Below are 20,679 nucleotides of genomic sequence, written 5' to 3' on the forward strand. Positions count from 1 at the left end.
GCTGTCAAAGCTTGCCAATTAATCCCTTCTACAAACACATTTTTTAAACTCCAGTGAAGTATATATATACTGCCAACTGTACCACCATTCTCTCTCCCTACAACTTACACACAGTTTAAGATTAATGGCGTAGTTTGATAAAATATCAAAAGCCAAGCAATTAATCAAATAGTTTTTCTTTTGAGTCTGTTGACTAAAATCCTTAAGGAACTGACGAATTATTTAGCCGTTCCAATAGACAAACTATTAATCACAACCAACTCTGGAACTCTAATTGTCAACCTCCTCGTGGTGAGTCCTCGTAATGCAAGTTGGTAAAGCGAATGGCAACAACCAGAGACGCAACTCACAGGGCATCCAGGCAGGAAAAAGGATGAACCATCGACCCCGGCGTCCAATGAAAGAAATTCATTCTCCTGGTCCTGCCGTAGGGGTCGGAGCAACATTGTTGCAGTGTTGTGGCCAAATGAAACATCTTGGAACATCTACCAAGAGCATAACGTAACGCATCAAACTCTAAACGACAGCTAACTTTTCCCACGACATCGCAACAAATACTTGGCTAATACCGATTAAGCACTTTACTGGAGGCACCTTGCTGTACATTGCGCAAAGCTCACTGCCTGCAGTTTGAGCACATTGACAAGGTTGGCGGTAGTACCATTTTTGGAGCTTAGATTCCACAAATGGGAAAACGTCACACTGAGGTATATATCTCCGTGGACATACCCAGTGTACCTACTGCACTGAAAAGGCCGAAAGGCTGAAACAGTGTGCACTGTCTGCGGTGATTCCTAACACTATTATGCAGAACCTCTTCATATACTTCTACTACAAATACCATTTTCCTTTAGTGAAAAATTCACTGCCGAATAAAACTGAAATGGCTTGACTGGAACCAGGGCTGGATTTAGATAAAATGAGGCTCTAAGCTATTTTCCTTCTGAGGCCCTCAACCTTCACCACCAAAGATAGACATCCATCATGATCAACCTCATCCAAGTGAATTTTGATACATTAACTTTTGCTTTTTGCATACTCAGAAAACCTTGTTAGAAAGATGGGTTCTGGCAGAAATATCGAGCTTGCCCTTCTGCGTTTGAATTCTACTCTTGAAAAGTCTTTCTCGGAGGAAGTTAACATCAACCGTCACGTATTTTTGTTTGTGCATGGTAAGAATTGTTCCACGGTATTTTAAAATGTTGTTATATGTAGAAAATTGGACAATTAAAGCTCAAAACAATTCTGCATACCAATATATTTTACAGTGTAGTAGGGTCAAATGAAGCTGACAAAGTTTTCTCAAATGAATTTTTAACTTGATAGATTTATAGCAAAAACGATCAAGCGAATAATATAAATTATTTGATTGCTTGTTGAAAATTACTAACGTTTTGAGATAATATCTTCAGATCTGTCATTCTGTCCAACTGGCACGTTATATTTATTTATTTACTTTCTTATTGATCTCACTACACTTTTTAGGATACCACACAGACGGGAGTGATCCAATCGAAGCAATGAAAAGCATTAAGAGAAGCTATGGAGAGCAATTGAATGAGGTAACAAGTCAAAGTATATTCTATACTCTGTTAAGAAAGACTATGCCTCTTAATCGTCAGCAGTGTTCTCACAAATTCAAACGTAAATTCCCAAAATCTATTTTCAAAACTCCTTAAATTGCCGTAAAATTTTTTAACTCTGCAAAAAACAAGAAGAAATTTTTGGAGTGTTTCAGCAATATCGATTTAAAGGTCAAAAATTCTTAATCATATCACACATAAAACTCGCTAAGGACAACTAGAAATGCTCCAGTTCTAGCCTCAACCGTTACTCCACTATAGTCCAAAGTTCATTGCATAACATTTCCTATTGTTGGGTAAAAATTGATGAGGGAGGTTGAGGTGGATGAATCAAGTTCAAAAAGATGCACAATTATTAAAGTGCATTTTAGCAGATTTCAGCACAAACTACACCATATTCAGTGCAGCAAGTGAACCAAGGCATGAAACGTTCCTAATTTGCTCAATTATTATCCTAATTTACCTAATCTTGTCCCTAAGTAGGCATAAAATTTCTAATCTAGGAACAAATTTCTTTAAAATGAGAACACTGATCGTCAGTCATCAAATTTCTCTAGCGTGTATCTCTTTATATCTAAATTGTCATGTAACAATGAAAACTTGGTTATCCAGGGTTTAGGCTACATTAACAGTTGCAGTTTCACACAAGACGAGATATTTATTTTATAATATAGTTTCGGGAGAGAGTTTTCTTTTTTGTAACGAAGACAGGCAAGACACAACATTACAACAGGGTTGAGCATTACAACAATATATTTTACATATTTACAAATAGTTTTAACAGTCAAACGTTTTCAACTTAACTTGAACCTTCAGTTAGCTAATTACCATTAAGAAATTGAAATATATTGCAGTTTTATAAATAATTTCAGATTCCTGGTGACGACTTAAATTAAGCGGAAAACGTTCGTCTGTTAAAACTGTTTATTTTACAGTTTTGAAAAAATGAGTTATGTTTCAATAGGCCTATTGAGTGTAGCTTACCTGCTAATTCAAAACTGAAGCTACACATTTTCATGCATTTTCTTATCTAAGCAATGCAAATGATACGCAATGCAACACCAAAACCTAATAATTTTTAGTATCATAGCACACAACATAGGTTTTGTGTTTCATACTTAAAATTAAATGATATTTCAGGTTTTTGTCATAGCACTTGGTGACGAATTAGCAGATAACAAAGCATTCGATGAACTTCAAAATCTTGCCTTCCTTTTCGATAAAAGAAGGCTGCTGCACGAAATTGGAGAAGATATTTCAAGCATCCTTAGAGGCGATAAAGAAACTAAGCGTAAGCGATCACTTTGATATTTTTTGCAAGCCCACTCGGCTTGGAAAATGTCACAAATAAATCAGTATCAAAGTAAAGTAACATGTTGACATCTAACATCATGACATCTGATCGGAATTGTCGCAATCTGACTCCTGTATTGTTTACAATACAATGATCTATTTCAGTGCTGTTCGACCCGTTGCATGCTACGCACTTGTGCGGACGAAAAAAAATGTCATGCGAATGATAAGCGCGGTACGGATGAAGCGAATGAAAATTATCCATATTTTTTGTTTACTTTTTTGTGATGTGCAATAAATCAAATACGTGTAATGGGGTATTGTAAGCGATAACCATATGTTCTTGATACTCACGCCATTTCTGTTTTTCATGGGCTTGACTCCGTCAGTTGGAGTATGTCAATGAAATTGTTTAGAATATGTCTAAGAACATGCAACTGAAGCTAAAATACCAACCCGCCGACATGATTTGTGATGTCGTCATAATAATTTGTGGCTATATACAGTAGTACTAACAAACTCAAAGACAAATCGCCCGTTTCATTAACTTGTTAGAGAAATGGGACATTGTGGTCGTCTTGCTTATCCCTATGATGTGCTTATTTCTGTATTGCTTATCTCTTATCTTGTTGACATATTTGGCATGCTTAATAAGCTTAACGCTACTCTACAAGGATATAAAATTGATTAATTCAAAGCGAACTCCAAAATCACATGATTTAAGCAAAAATTAAAGTATAAAGGAATAAATCTGAAAAGTTTGAAAACGCTGCAGGCCTTCATATCTAGCTACATGTACATGGGAAGAAAGAGAACAGCATCTAGAGCAGTGTATTATCGAGGCAGCGAGCTCTCATTTGCACACTCTGCTTGATAGTTTTGAAGCTTACTTTTTCAAATATCAAGCAGCAGAGTTAGGATCAAAGCTGTGGATTTCAAATTCTTTTGGAAAACAGCAGCCTCCGTGACCTTTGGGTCATATTGTTAAAACAAACTCTATCAAAAAGAGTTTAGAGTTTTAAACAGTGGAAACCACGCTTTGGGTCGAAACTTTCGATACATGTTACAAAGACCTGGCGATCCAAGCACTCAATGTTTTTGTGCAAAATCTCACTATCAAGCTTACTTAGCTGAAAAAGGTTTAGTACACTAATTGATACCAACACGACCAAAGGAGTCATATTCTTAATAAGACACTCCCTGATCAATTGTGAGAAGCTTTGGAGCAAGAAGCCTGTGTCTAACTGGTCTGAAATTTCCATAAATATTCAGCAGCAAACGAGTAATCAATATAGTCTACAGTACTTTTTCCACAATAAACCCTTCCATTGTCATTCAACAAATAGGGAAAACAAAGAACTGCAATCTAACTCTAGTCGGTTTGTGCTAGTGTTTCCAACCCGGGTTTACCCGAACCCGAAACTTGTTTTTGTCTATTTTTTGCTACCCGAAACTCGGGTTTTAAAATCAGAAAAATCGGGTTTTCAGCAGAATATGAAAAAGATTTTCATCTAAAAAGTTAAAATGATTCAGTCAAGATGTATTCATACTGCTCACAATCTATTTTGTACTCATGTAGCGCATTTAGCTATACAGCAGCATACACATTGTCTCCTGCTGCCTCAAGCATGCGAATCACGCTGGAACAATTTTACGATATGACTTTAAAGTCTTGAAACCGTGCAGTAGGACATTTGTAAGAGTTAGGATCGTATGATAATTAGCTCCTGAGACTGAGAGTACCATACACTACGACAATCGTTGCAAAAATCTGCTAGGCAGTAAAGCTATTCAGAAAATTCGCGGTGCACTATGAGGACAATATACTACCTCAAAATATTGCCTCGCGCGGGAAAAAAACTTTCTTGATTGCAAGATTTAACGAATTAAGTCGATGCTTTGTCGTTTTTATGAGCTAGTATGTAAATAAAGGTGCCGATGATTGAGCTTGGGTGAGTTTTGAGTTTTTCGCGAAGGTTAATGTGAAACGATCAAATTGTAAAACGTTTGGTGTTATTGAAATGACAGTCAAACATCTTTGTAAAGAGAATGCGGACATGCTGATCTTCGTCTGGCTTAAAAATTGATGTTCACGCTAAATAAGCTAATATACTTGAGAACAGAGATCAATGTGGATCTGCAAAAAAGATAGGAGAAACGTGTGCAAGAAAAGGGTAATTAGAAACTGATTCCATCATTCAAATATTTAGTCTCTTACTATTAGTACGAAGACCAATTTATACACAAAACTGTGAAGCCAAAAATTGTATTTTCAGTAAAAATCTTTTTGGAAGGATTCTATCCACAGAGCCCTGATGGTCATACGAAAAAGAACCGAGAGGTGTTGGTTGAACTCGTTGATGAGTCCAAGGTCTAGACTCTAGATTGTTTCAGAGGAGTTCGCTTTCAGGATTGCGATGCCGTTTCTTCAGAGCAAAGAATAGTAAAAAGGCAATATGTTTTTCCAACTAAAAGCAAAAAGCCTGAAAACCTTAAGGAATCTATCTTACTTAGCTTACAATCAAGACAAGTCAGTGGAGCCCGAAGGAGCTCATTCATCCATACAACTATTCGTCCCAAAACTGAGAAACAGGCTGAATGATAAAAGTCTCAACGCTTTGATTTTCGTGCGCTAATATTATAAAGATTACCTGAAGACAATGTGTTTTAGCGATAAACATTTAATCAAACATGATTTTTCTGTTGTTTTTGTATGTTTGAAGTGATAGTAAGTTTAATATTGGGCCAAATCGCACTCTATTCAAAATCCCCAAAAAACGAATTCTCCGGGTTTCTGATTTTCAAATACCCGAAACCCTTTGAAATTTCTTTGAAATTTTGTCCCAAATTGGAAACACTACTGTGTAATAACAACTTTTACACATAAACTGTAAAAGTGCATTAATGGTTCGTATAAACTGGTAAATTTTCTTCAAGAATAATGATGCTATCGCTTATTAGCTCTATGCTATTAGTAGTTGAATGCTCTTGCATTTAGCATTAAGACTGAGGTGTCTTTGTTTACTTCTCCAATATAAATTCATTTGAAAACTTTCTTACTTTTAAATACGCATATCTGTTGCAGACAACTTTACCTCATGTGGGAAAGCAGGAAATGTAAACTTGCTAAAGCAACAAGCAAGAGTGGACCTGGGAAAAATTCTCGAAGGAACTTCTGCAGATGAAGGGTCATGGCCGTGGCAAGTGGTCATTTCCCGATACTCCGATCTGATTGTTGACGTAAGTTGATGCATTAGTTTAACTTTTTATGCAAATTTCTCAATAGTACAGTAATTATTTCATTGCCAGCGGTCCAATCAAGACAACACAATGCTTTCTAAATTTATCTTGACATGAAACACGTAAAAGATTTATTGTAAAGTTATTGAGAGAGTTTAGTCCAAACCTGATTGATTTAAGACCGACATTATTCGGTTATGGACTTGTTGTTTCTTGAGTTGTGATTATTGATCAGAATGCATTTTGATCACCGTTGCTACCAGTAGAATGTGTAGTTACGATTGAGTGAGTGATTTTACGATCTTCTTAATGTTTGAACAGTACTTACACGGGCTACACCTCTACATTTAAAAAACCTTAACTCATAGAGAAATCTAGGTTAAAGCTAGCCTAAATTTAAAAGCAAAAGTGCACTAAATAATATACAACCTACTAAGATTCAGTCTTTAAGTCGTACAGCTAAGTGGCTTTTTTCAAAATTAATCATAAACAAACGTATAGTAAAACAAGGTGATGCATCATGAATTTATTAATTATGCTTTACAGACATACGGACGTGGAAGATTTTTAGGAGGTGGAACTGTAATAAGCAACAAATGGATATTAACTGCTGCTCACTTGTTCTATAACATTGCCAGAAGAAATAATTGGGAAAATCGCATCTTGATCACTTACGGTACGATGACGTGCAGGTTAGGCTACTTGTAGTAACTAAGGTATGACCTATAATGTGTGATTAATAATATGTTGACGATGACGTTATACAGTGGGCTGATTTGTCAAACATCGGAGAAACAAAAAGAGTAGCGGAAGAACGTGACTTGTGGAAGAAAATGACAGCCAACCTTCGGATCGGAGACGGCACGTGATGATGATGAATAATATGTTATTAGGCAGCCATCAATGAGTTTGTGGTTTTTAGGTTTACAGGCCTGTAATAGGCCTATTTATCTTTTAACGTTTGTTACATCAGGTCAAAATATGTGATAGGCTGACATGGGCTGACATTGAAAAGAAATTTCAGGAAAAGCCTGTGTCATAATCATTTATTTTAGACATCTGATCGACTTTGTCTTATTATTGTTAGATGCATGTTACTTCTACTTTGAATGATTTGTTGAGTAATTCTTTTGATTCTATTACATGTTTTAGTTGTGCTGAAACAACAGTCGTTTTTTGGGTTTACTGCATATGCGTTAGGACCATGTCAACAAATATCCATAAACGTGACGACCAAAATTAGGACACTCAGTAGCCCTGTTTTGGTGCATGATGTTATGACAGATTTCAGTTCATTTTCTACTCTATGGTGTGCTCAACTGTAAATCATACAGTAAAAAAAAACAGAATTATCTTACTTCTTATTTGTTACAACACAACATTTTCATTTAGGTATTTCGTGATATTTTGTTGTTGATGTATAAGTATATTTTTTGTCTATTTATCATAGATAGAGCTTCGGTAGAGAGTTTGTCTTGTTGAACCATAGGCATACGAAGCCGAGTAACGTGATCAAGTTTAACATCTTCAAGTTTATTACATATAGAAACACAAAACTACGCAACAAATTAAATATCGAACGTTTTCGACATCACAAGATGTCCTCTTCAGGAATAATATACATATAACTTAACTACATCTGAAAAAAATACAATTGTAAACTACATCTATAATGGTTAACTAAATCTGTCTTTTTCTGTTTATAGATTTAGTTTACCATTGTATTTTTTTCAGATGTAGTTAAGTTATATGTATATTATTCCTGAAGAGGACATCTTGTGATGTCGAAAACGTTCGATACTTAATTTGTTGCGTAGTTTTGTGTTTCTATATGTAATAAACTTGAAGATGTTAAACTTGATCACGTTACTCGGCTTCGTATGCCTATGGTTTATCATAGAGAATAATAGCATAACAGTGGCTGAGGTTGGTTGATTTTTTACAATTTTACGTAAGTGGTTGGTGCAATATTTCTGATCCATTATATCAATATTATAGGTCTCTAACCGAATAAAACTACAGTACTGGATGTCATACTGAGGGGTGTTGAGTTCAAGAACTTTGTGAAGATAAATTTTGATCTGGTAGCAATAAAATATCCGAGCCCTTAAATCGAGACACCAAGACATCCCTTTATAAAAAGAGAAAAATACTTGTATTTATCGAGGAGAGAGGTGATTTCCCTCTAAAAAGTGGATGTTGTCTCAAATAAAAATGAATCGGTTGCAGATCAAATTTAATCAAAGAATACGCGGTAGTTGTTCGTTCCTACCCAGACAGCAAATCTATCAGATTTATATTTTTTATATTAAAAAATGACTTGAATTAAAAATGAATAAATAAAATAGAAGATTTAACTACTAGTAAACCTACCCAGGTAGCAAATCAATCTTCTACTTTATTTATTAAGTCATTGCATGTCTTGCTAGTGGTTTATAGTTTGGTCTATCGGATGTCGTGGGAATATTGATTGTCTTGCTAATGACAGATCCCTCTTTAATGAAGACATCGCAGTAATGGATAAACCGTAAAATCTCAACCCACAGTGGCCAACTTTTTTGATCACATAAAAACGACAGAGAATTTTTTTAGCAAACTTTTTTATTAAAACGTGAAATTGATGCAGGAATACAGGAATTGCTTCACCTTTTTTAAAACTACTGTAGAAACTACAAGAAAATTTAAAACTACTGTAGTTTCGAAAACGTTGTTTTATCACAAACGTTATGTAGTTCTACAGTACATCAACTAAATTTAGAAATCAGTATGTTCTTGCGAGATCATCTTAGAAGTTTTAAACAGATTCACCATCTCAAACTAATTTTTGTAACGCAATGGTATTAAGAAATTGAATATGATACACTCTAACTTTTTGTTATCATTATTTTGATTATAAGTATCATATCAAATAGGCCATATTATAACTAAATTGGTTATAACTAAGGCAACCAATATTTTTTTACCCACAAGCTAGAAATTTTGACTTTATATTTTATGAATTTTAACCAATAGGTTTTTGCGTTTGCAACTCAAATGCAAAATACAACGTAAAAAAGCATACTAGAAGTCAAGCCATTATGTAAGGAGTAAGGACATTTTCTTTTTTCGATGAAAAAACATTGTGGAAGACTCAACGACACCTGACGTAACCATGGCCACCTGAAGATACGGCCTGATTTGTCACATTTTGCAGAAATTTCCAGGTTTTTCTAACTTTGGGCGAACGGTTAAATAAATTTTTCTAAAAATTAGATTTTTACGCTTTCTTTATTCTTTTCCCCAGATAACACAATAAGTTTTAACATTCTCACATGTTGAAAAACAAAGAAAATTTGATTTCGAAGATTTTAGTCAGACTGTTAATTTTCAATAACAGTTTGATTTTGCGTTTTTCAACTTACTTTTTCTCATTTGCTACTGCTTCCCCAAGGCAATAAAAGGGTTTTATGTCATTAGGAAACCGCAAAAAGTATAAACATCTAAAAAAATGTCAGTCAAGCACTAGCAGCAGCTGTAATCAAAATCTGCAAAATGTGACAAATCAGGCCGCATCTCCAGGTGGCCATGACGTAACGAATAAGTAGCTAAAGTCACTCGAAAAACGGCAAGAGATAAATATGCAGTGTCTTCAGATATTGTAAAATTACTGGAAGAGTTCTGCAGCATTGGTTATACTTCAACATCAAGTAGCCTACTGCTTCACGTTCTCGCCCTTGACGTTCCTCTCTCTTGCCAATTTTGTTTTAATTAAGAGAAGATTTTTTCTACTGATCAATACAGAAATTGCTTGAGAGTTCTTGAGCAGGCTGTGTAAATGTAGTGAAATACAGTATCATTGCTTATCACACATACCGCCATTCTCACCTAACCTACAGTACTAGACTATGCAATTTTCTAATAGTGGGCAATAAAAAAAATCAATATCTGTTGTAGATTTTACCAAATATCAAAAATGAGAAGAAAGATCAGGCAAACAACTTTGGCCTAACGATAAAATTTGACTTGTGTTTCCTTAATAACTTTGAAACCTCTCGTCGTACCAGCCTGAGATTTAGTGTAGGCTATGGTCGTTTTATAAACTTTGAACAAAGCAGAAAAATTTTGACTTTTGGTTACCGTAATTATAACATAATCATATTATCGAAATATGTCATTAGTTTCAATAACTTTAATTTTATCAATTGGCTGTTTAGGTATGACTCGAAGACCAACTTCACGCAGTGAATTTATTTCTCCATTTGTGCAAGTTTTTGAAGCTGACCAAATAATCGACCACGTTAACTTCACAACCGCCGCGTTTGATTATGACATAGCTCTGGTAAGCTGATAAGTATTCTCTCACTGTAGCATGATGTTTAATGTAAGTAGCTACAAATCATTTGCAAACAATGAATCGAAAGCTCAGAGCCATTAGATATGCGTGTCTGCAAAGACTTTGAACTGAGTCTCGTCTTCGAGCTTGGAAGTAGGCTATAAAATTGCTTGCTGTAGTTTTGATTCCTGAAAGCTAAGTTGCTTTATTCACCTGGTTCCTTTAAAATGGAGAGTTGTCTTTCAAGTAGGCTACAGTGCTGAACGACACACAGAAACTATCGAGCCGTCATTGATTGATCAGAAAACTTCAGTCAAACGCCAGCGGTGGGATGGTGCAGTAGATGAGGCGTTGACTTTTCAGTTATGAAAATCTGCTTCCACACCCGGCTTATGCTGGTGGCTGTTGATAAGCAGCACTCACCTCTACCCAGGGTGTAATAAATTGGGTGAGTATAGTCAATGGCTTTAACAGGGGTGTCCAAAGGGTACTTTTGGACCTGAGCCTGAGATGATTTTATGGGCCCGTAACCATTTCAAGGGACCCGGAAACTTCTTGAAGAAACCACCGCGTATGGGTTGGATATGGTCCGTTTTTCTTAAAGAGCCTGAGAGTCTCATTTGTACCAGCCCTAAATTATTTTTTCAACGACTCTGAGCGTAGTCACTGAAAGAAAAGCGACCGAGAAAAAGGAACAGGCCACCCTACTCTGGCTAGTGCTGAAGGCCTATTATGATGGAGAACTTAATTTTTCTATTTCCCGAAGCTCAGTAACTGCGTATGGTACTACCCCATACCTCACCTACTTTCATCATCAGCCAGTCATGCCACTGCTGCCAGATGGCCTCCACATAAGCTTCTACTCCATTTTGTCTTCCGCTGTTCTCATCCAGGTGATACTATCTTTTATTGATTGTCATCCAGCTATCTTCTTTTCAGTCTTCTTCGAGTTCAAGAATCTCAAACACGAGGCCTGCAATACATTTGTAAACTTTCAAATAATTACCAACTAAAATTAAATTTTATTCACTATTCACTTAATAGGCTATGAGATTAAATTCACTCTAAAATTGCTTTAAAAATCTGAAAATGCCCACCAAACTTCACGCGACTTCTAAGCGCTAGCCTATTGTCGAGCCATTTTATCACAAGCGAGAAACCCGGATTGTTGCATTACAATCACGTGGCCTCTTCACTTCTTGTGTCGTTATCGCAACAGCAACCTTGGTAGCCTATCTGTGACAATCAGTTCTTCAAGAATTTGTTTTTCTGCGCTTTTTGAGAGTCGGTTGCAAGATTTTTGCTCTCCAGGTCCAAGTCTTGCGTGTTCAAGTCATGGTCAAAGTCAAGGGGCGTGCGGTTGAGCAACGCATTTTAAGGACTGCACTCCATTCAGCGGCATCTAATGGATGGAATAATTCCCACGCAACAAGACTTCAACATTTTTTTTTCTTTTCGCGCAAAACTTTCTTTTCGCGCAGACTTCAACAATCGGAAACTTCACTCCGTCCATCTCGGTGACCGGGCCTGCGTCAGTGATTCAAAGCCTCTACAAGTATGCGAAACTGCCAGGATTAAGCTTTGCAAGAAGCTTTCTCAGTCCGAGGATAAATATTCAATCAATCAAGTCGTTCCATTTGTATTTTTACAGTGTTCTTTTTATCTCTTTATTGCTACTGCTATTTTTTTACTCTTATGTTCTTGCTGCGTTCTTACTACCTCTTTTGCTGCGTGCTTACTATGTTATTTTGTTTATTGAACGGTGATGGAACTGTTTTATCAGCATCGACAACCCACTGGTACAAAAGAACTGACATTGCGAGAAGAACGCAATAAACATAGCAAGGTCAGAGACTTCAAAAAACCGGCCTGCTATACCCGCGGCGGTGAGGAGCGGTGTGATTTTGGGGTGCTAATGCACCAGAAGGTCTACCAGCTAAGGTAGCGAGGGCTAAGTTGTGATGTCGAAGTGCCTGTGGAAGGAGAGTGTGGATCGAAATTCGTGGACTGCACGACCCGTCAGCAAAATTTAGAAATTGGAACGGGTCAGGAAGACAGGCTTAACTTTCTGTAACGCAAAAAGGTATTGCGGCCCTCGAGTTAATGCACAAGTGTTTGTTTATTCCTCAGAGCAATTTAAGTTTGAGACCCTTGCTCTAGCTCTTTTCGCATCTCTTGATTTATACTGTGTGGCTATTTTAACCTATCTGTTGTCGGTCATTCTTGCTGCATATCCCGTCCTACCCATGGCCAGTTTTGATTTGTTGCAGTTTTGATGGCATCTTTGACATGTGTTTTGTTTCTGATAACTTTATTTCTAATCTTGTCTTTTCTATTTATATTTAATTTTATTCTTTTTATGTTCCTTTGAGCTGGTACTAGTTTTCTTGTTCGTTGTTTTGTGAGTGACCACGTTTCTGCTCCTATGTCAATGTAGAAAATATTACTCTTTACTTTCATTCTTTACTTTACTTTCAGATCAAAATTGGCAGGCGATATATTCCAAATGGCTCCCGGTGGATTCTATCTGGAGATAGAGATTCAGTGACTTACTCCGCTCGTGTGGGTCGAGTATGTTTGCCTTGTACAAGGAACAACTGCTTCGGTGACTACTTGCGAAAAGTTGGACTTGTAAACGACACAATGTCAGATGAAGACCGCTGTCACGTTGAAGGTAAGAATCACAAACAGCTGTGTACGCAGAAATGTCAAGTGATGATCATATCCATTACAAATTTAAGTAGAACAACAAGCATTGCGTCTACTTTCGTAAAGCAACAGGCAAAATATCACTAAGTTTGTTAGAACTGAATAAAAAAGCTTACGTTTATTTGCCCTTTAAATGAATGGCTGAGGAGTGAGAGCTCCTGCGCGATACTCGGAAAGACATAGCTGTGTTATGCAAAGGCACTGAATGACATGTTAGAACAGAGGTGACGAACCTGCGGCCCGTCAAAGAATTTTGTGCGACCCGCAAAACAATTTGACAATCGCTCATGCATTAAAGACAAAAACAATTTTCATTAACTGATTTGTTGTTTCGGAGCATAATGGTCGAAACATTTAGTCAACTTGAGCAAAAAGGATAGAGCCAAAAAAAGAAGAAATCATACTCATGAAAGCAAACGCTTCGAAAATTAAACTGTTGTCATTATCAGCGCAAGTACTGTTGCTCTATCCTTTTAGCTCAAGTTGATTTGTTTTTATTTTTTACTGTTGTATGTTTCGATTCTACGTAAGATAATTTCAACTGTGTGGGTTTTATTACTTTCATCTGCCGTTTGTTACTTTTCATGAATAATATCTTGAGTCGCTTCTAAAAGATTTCATAGTAGGTTATGATTAAAAAGTTGTGTGGCCCGATAACTCATGTGTAATTGACAAAGTGGCCCGCGACCGCAAAAAGGTTCGTCACCCCTGTTTTAGAAGAATCGGGAGCAGCTGCTGGCCCGACGATTACATGTCCCTTTGCTGCTTATAGCGTTGCGTATGTGAGTCGCAGTATTAGCCTACTTGATGTAAAATCAACAGCATACCGTAGGCTACAACAAACTATGATTTTATCAAGATCAGAAAAGGTTTCGTTTCCTCAAGATTAACAAAATTCACTAATTGACACCACGAAGAAGTCACCAAGATAAAATACATGTGATTGCACGCCGTAATGTTGCAGCTGGTTTCTTACTGGAAAGAGGGGTACAAGAGAAATCTGGGCTATGCGTCGCAACTGGATTTGGGCACATGGGGCGCAGAGAAATTGGAGAAATAGCCCTTGCTAATGTATCCGTGTTTTTACAACAAGCACTGGTCAGAATCAAGCATGAACAAATGTAAGCGTTTTAAAAACATTATTGGTACGATAGGTTATGTCAAAGTAAAGTCATTTAAAAGTTAGTGATGGATTACCACACTAATAAGAACAGTCAGATTTGAAAACTAATAAAATTTAACAATAGAGCTTTCAACCTTGTAAACGTGGCTTTCATCAGTATTCTTATTCAAACTATATCAAGATTACTGAAGACTGTAGAAACGGTTAAAGCAGAATAGAACAATCAATTAATATTAATACGAAAAGTAGAAACAGTAATAATCAGAATAGAATGGAATTACTGAATCAAATAAATTAATTACATTTGCTGAATGCTGACATGATCTTTTTTTGACTAAAATGCTGACTTTAAAGACAAGTGTTTTTGTTAGATTGCTGTTATGAAGCCGGATTGTATCTATCACGCTAAGATTCTTTTAGCTTGCAATTTAATTTTTTTACAATTTGTTCCGAGAAACCAATCGTATCGTTGGTCATCATTGTCTTAATATAACTTTGTTATGACATCATAAAGTTGTCGCTTGAGTTTTGAAATAAAGAAATGTTGTTTAAACTATAATGTTAGAAAAATGTTGACGACACAAACATTTTTTGCTACATATATGGCAGTTATGTTTCATTAAATATGCAAAATAAAATAAGCCCGATTGTGAGACCTTGAATGGCAAGCCTGCCGTGCCCTAAGCGCACGTTAGGGGAAGGGCAACTTGCGCACGAGAGTATAATCCGCCAGTTAAGAACACACAGCTAAGGACACATGACCAGAATTGCGTAGGTGAGGGAATTGGTGGCAGAAATTCTAGTTGATATCCGACGCGAAACTGCAAGAAGCATTTTCACTGAACCTGAAATCAGAAAACTTTGACAGATGGAGATTTCAAACTAAACTTTAATACCACACCAGAGGTGTAGAGAGTTAAATTTTCTGGACTCCTGCTCCACTCCGATACCAAAGTCTGTGACTCCAAAACTCCACTTATGCTCCAAATACTTTGAGGATATTCTCCGAACGTGCATGTTGTGTTTTTAAACTCATAAACGAGTCATACTGGAGTTCTGTTTTGTTATAAAGTTGTACAATCAAGATATAGTGTGAAACTTTCAAAGGAAGCCCAAGACGAGAAGCACTGATTAACAAAAACATTCGGACAAATAAAAAGCAAAAGAGAAGGCCTGAGGAGAACGAGAGCAAAGTACATAGTTTCAATGCAAATAAACCAAAACACCTTCTCAAATAAAACTTATGACCACTCATAACGAAGGGGTGGGCGTCTTCTCTTTGGCCGCCTTAATGTTAGTCCTTGATGCGATGAAGATGATGGATCCTCGGTCGCAATCTGCGTCGATGGATCGTCGGTTGTAATCGACGTCGATAAAAAAGGAACCTTGTCGGCTGTCGATGATGACAGGAAGGTAGCCTCACCTGGATCATTGTATTCCGGCGAGACATGATGTGGACGCAGCTGGTTGATATGTCGCCTCCATATTGGACCTCGAGGGTCTACTTGAACCTGTAATTTTCAGACATTATTTTCAGACATATTTTTATAATTAGCGGTGAAACAATCTGGCGCCAATGCCCACACTTGATGCGTTGCATGCAAACCCTAAAGTGTATAAGAACATCGTCTGCGGAAAGAAACGTTTTCAATTTTAAAAAGACGCATTTTTCTTTGTGTTCCCATCTCCAAGGAATACCACTTTTGCTTAAATGATATAACGGTTGCGCTACCGTAGAAAAATCTGGGGGCATGAACTTAGAATAAAACTGAACCGACTCCAGAAAAGAACGTAAAGTGCTAAGATTGGAAGGAGCAGGCATGTTCAGTACGGCATCAAATTTAAGACCCTTATTAATCCTCTGTTTAGAAAGAACATGGCCTAGGTATACTCGACGTTTGTCTGGGAAAATTTACGCTTTTTCCTCCTACATCTAAGATGATACAAAGTTTCTAAAGTACATAGTTTCAATGCAAATAAACCAAAATACATAACAGAACGCAAGCCATAAACCACAATCCAGATTTCGTATTCTGCAGTATAACTTATACCTTCCCTATCTCATGTCATGAAAAGAAAAACTTATTTTCAAATAAAAAAACAACTAAGTAATGAAATAGACGCCGCTGATGTCTCTCAACCCCTACTGTGGTTCCTCGATGTTATTGCTGATGAAATGTTGTATATAATGACTGCTTGGAAAATAAACCATAGACATACGCAAAAGTAACAGATGCACCAAGTGCAGCGCAAAATTCTGTACGCTACAAGTATCAAGTGGAAAAAAGTCATTCTCCGGCTCCAATCCGGCTTCTCTTTTTGCTAAATATTTTAGACTCCGGTTCCACTCCGACTCCGGCCGAAACCCGAGACTTCGGCTTCTAAGTACACTAAAACTTCGGCTCCTGTACATCTCTGTTCCACATGTGATAAAAACGGACAATGTAAATTTTTAATAAAGTAAATATCTAGCCTAAACAGCAAAAAGTGGGGTGTTAATCAGGAATATTACCTCTTCTAACAGTAGTAACGATGTTCATCTGATTAATGCAAAAGTAAGAGCAAAACATACAAGTGTTGTTTTTATAGCTTCAATGACGTCAGTTAAGTTCAGTAGGTCATAGCTCTATAAAGGTCGTATAGGCATTTCTCTCTAGATCAGCGTACTGTTCATAATCATGAGAGAAGTCAAGAGCCATAGTCAAAGGACGCAACCCCGCAATCGATGGCATGTCTTAAGAGTCTTTCCAAAGATATAGCTACATGCTCTTGAGTGGTGTCGAACCGGTGCCCTATCAAACCAGATTCTCTCCACTCGGCTATGCAGCTGGACTGATGTTAGTGAACTAGAAAACCTAAAAAGAAAATATACATCTCTGGCTAGTAAATTGCTGTGTTTGCATAAACGCAATTTCTTTTGATAGTATCACTATTGCTGTTTTATGTCAAAAATCGTTTCTGTGTGATCATAAACGACAAACATGCAGCCTATCACAATTCTGTGCCAACCAAATTTTACTCGACTCGAGTTTGTTATACATCAGTGCGATATTTGGGTATTATTCGTATATACCGATGGCGATGTACCATGTGTAACGTTTATCTCAAAAGTCTGATGTAGCCTAATGAAAAAAAGAACGCCAGATCAAAATAGGAAAAAATGTGAAGTTTTAAAACATGTCAGTGTTATCAACTTCATCACTACGTAAAAGCCTAGTGAGCCTAAATGAAACAGTATGAAAGGTTTAATAGAGATCCATGACTTTATTTTAAACGCCTATCAACAATAAAAGAGGATTCCATTCCCTCTTAGATGCACGAATATAACAAACAATAATATTCCATGGAGTGAAGAGAATGCAACTCCGATACCCTATACTGAGCGAATGCTTTGCGCAGTTAGTGGTGTTCCAGGAAGAATCATAGACACCTGCCAAGGAGACAGCGGGGGGCCACTTGTTCGTGAGGTATGGCTTGAGTTGAATGTTGCTAAATTATGACCAAGAAAATTTAGTTCAAGGTTAACACTGCCAGTATTCTAAATATGCTTTGTTATGCTTATGCTTTTTTTATTCATGTGATAAAATAAAATTGTTTTTTTATTGTCCCAATGATGATGATTATGTACCTGATCTAATACAGACGTTGGAGATCATGGTCTTCCAAACTTCTCTGGCATTTCAAATCCGTATAAAATCGTTAGTCTTGACTGTTGTGTTTGTGGCCCATTGGTTCAAGCTGTTTAAATAAGTTAATCTTTGCCGAGCTCTGCTTCTTTTTTCTTTTATCATGCCTAATAGTATTATTTTTTCCATATCTACATGTCTGCAAGTATGACCTACAAATTGCTTGTAACGCCTTTTAATTGTTGTTAATAATCTCCTTTCTGTTTTTGCCTATTCCAAAATTGTCGCAGTAAAAACTCGATAACCAATTGTCATTTTAAAAACTAGAAATAAATCATTGTACTATACTCAACTATCTTGGTAATATTGATGCAATGTTTTTGATTTGCATTAGTTTTAATTACAAGATTATCTTAACTGCAATACAAATCCCACTTTAACTTCAACGCAGTTAGATTGGAAAATAAAGAAAGTATTACAGTGTGTGAACAAGTTATCAGTATCTGCGCTATTTAAGTTGTTTAGGTTTTTTTACTGGTTATGTATATTATACTTCACTACTACCACTTGAATAGTGTAATTTATAACACACTTTCCAACTAATAAAAAAAACAAATAAAAAAACGATGCCACCTACAACATAAATTTTGTAACAATATAGACTTAATACTACTACAATGTGCTCAATGCCTAGCAAAAGAAGCATGTTGGTATCCACATATTAGGGTTTAATTTGTTTCATTGAGTTTTCCAATAAAAACTTTTTTAATATTTTCTTTTTATGCGAAGATCTTTGACGAAGACACTCGTACCAGCTGTTGGGTCCAGGTTGGGATTGTAAGTTGGGGCTGGGGCTGCGGACAAACTTATGAAGACGAAACAGGACGAACACTGCAACTACCAGGATTTTATACGAACCTCACGTCACTGATGGAATGGGTTCGAAGTCATATCGAAGGTTGAAATTAAAAATCTGAACATCACATCTGGTTTATCCAAAATATTCCTGTCATACATAAGTTGTTCATTAAATAGTACATATAGGCTAGGTAATATTATACAAGGTTTTAGGGCCAATAAATTTTTTTCAAATTACCACAAAATAAGCATTTGCATGGAATAAAAAGTAGATTTCACCATAGGTCACATGTTTTTGGAAAAGTCTTGATGGCTAATGTGGAGGCTACACAAGTATGGTTAGCAAAACACAATGCTCGCAGGGTTGCATAGTGAGTAGTCAGGTTGTGCCTGAAGGTTTCATTGCCTTCCGTCCACTTAATCTAAATCCTCAACCACCAGGTGTAAGCCTGGATACGACAAACAAAACAAAGGTAGTGCTAACGCCAGGAAAATCGCTCCTTCTCAACAGTGCATATCCTTGGCGATAGTTAGTTTAGTTTTTTTTTTTTCACAAAGCTAAGGACTCAATTGACTGACAAAACCAGCGGTTGAGAACTACAGTATGTGGCAGAATTAGTGGTGCAATACCAATGGGACCAGCCTCATGGGCGAAACACGTGTCTATCGCTGTCGATTCTTGCTACCCTCGATTGTCGAGAAATATAGGCTATACTAGGATAGACTTTTGGATAAGATGTTTATTTTTCATTGTTAGCTCAAGTAGTCTTACTGTATTAAGTCTAATGCAACTTTAAACAAGTTAATTTCAAACATTACTTTTTGATCGGCCCCTGTAAGGTATATTACAGTGTATTTACAACTGCATTACATACACTTATTCCTTATTTCTATTCATTGGGCTGATATATATGGTGTAAGGTGTCAAACGCTTGAAATCAATTTACTGTATTGTTACCTCAGGCACTAAGCTACCCCCGTCCTACACCGTGCCCTTTCAACATACAGTAAATTATTTTTAAAAATTGGTAGATTGCTCTTTGTTAAGCCATTGTAGAGTATATCATTTAGAACTGCGTTAGACTTATTTACTACTTCTTGACATTGGGTTTCAATGCATGGTGTAAGATGCCAAACATTGAAATCAATCCTGGCTTCACAGAGTGTCCCAGGGAACTGACAAAGGTTGAAAGAGGCAGAAGATGTAGAAGAGAATGTAGATCAGTTGCTGACTGCATGAATCCTTTGAATCGTTGTCGGTGTGATGATGTTTGTGGCTTGTCCTGTTTGAATCCAAGTAAGTTTTCTAAATTTTTTTGCATTATAATTGTCCAGGCATTTTTACAAAGTAGTCTGGATGTTTATTAAGGATTTCTCTAAAATTCTTGATAATTTTTTAAGTAAATTTTACTTTTTTGTTTGGGTGTCTGGGGTCTAAGGTTTGTCTTTTTACCGCCCCAGGATTTCAATGTTTTACTAAACTACATTAAGGAGTTACTTGAAAAATAATACATTTAATTCTTTGTAAATCAATCCCTTCCTTTATTTGGCAAATGAGAAGTTTTCTTTAAAAGACTTGAAAAATGTATTTTGCAGAACCCACAAGAATGACCCAATTAGTTCCATCTATACAGTAGTTGTTGTATTTTTAGACATATAATAAAAATGAAGTAAGGTCGCAGTGACAAATAAACTGTTGACATACAAAACGTAGTAACAAGAATTATAGCCAACCAAGTAAGTGAAAATCCATTCACCTCTTGATACTTACTTAACTGAGTGTACAAAAACAACGCAATATATAGCAAGAAAGAAATGCAAGGCATGCAACTAATAATAATAATGTTATGGTTTTATTTATTGTCGCTCTACAACAGCTAAGGTCTTTTAGCGACAGGGCTCATTTTTAATTTGTATCAGGTTTACGATGTTATC

General features: G+C 36.5%; 1 protein-coding gene across 1 annotated transcript in view; it reads left to right on the plus strand.

The window, feature by feature from the left end:
- The window catches only part of LOC145775482 (uncharacterized), a 53,662-nt gene that overhangs the window by 16,530 nt on the left and 16,453 nt on the right, over positions 1-20,679 (plus strand). Inside the window, exons 10-20 of the mRNA XM_082586776.1 lie at positions 1,044-1,172; positions 1,486-1,562; positions 2,724-2,874; positions 5,962-6,116; positions 6,663-6,792; positions 10,310-10,434; positions 12,907-13,102; positions 14,102-14,258; positions 17,574-17,727; positions 18,676-18,844; positions 19,907-20,041. Of these exons, the coding sequence (XP_082442902.1) occupies positions 1,044-1,172; positions 1,486-1,562; positions 2,724-2,874; positions 5,962-6,116; positions 6,663-6,792; positions 10,310-10,434; positions 12,907-13,102; positions 14,102-14,258; positions 17,574-17,727; positions 18,676-18,844; positions 19,907-20,041 (1,578 nt within the window). The remainder of the gene's footprint in view (positions 1-1,043; positions 1,173-1,485; positions 1,563-2,723; positions 2,875-5,961; positions 6,117-6,662; positions 6,793-10,309; positions 10,435-12,906; positions 13,103-14,101; positions 14,259-17,573; positions 17,728-18,675; positions 18,845-19,906; positions 20,042-20,679) is intronic.

This window comes from Aplidium turbinatum, chromosome 8 (assembly GCF_918807975.1).
Source record: "Aplidium turbinatum chromosome 8, kaAplTurb1.1, whole genome shotgun sequence".
NCBI classification, from domain to species: domain Eukaryota; kingdom Metazoa; phylum Chordata; class Ascidiacea; order Aplousobranchia; family Polyclinidae; genus Aplidium; species Aplidium turbinatum.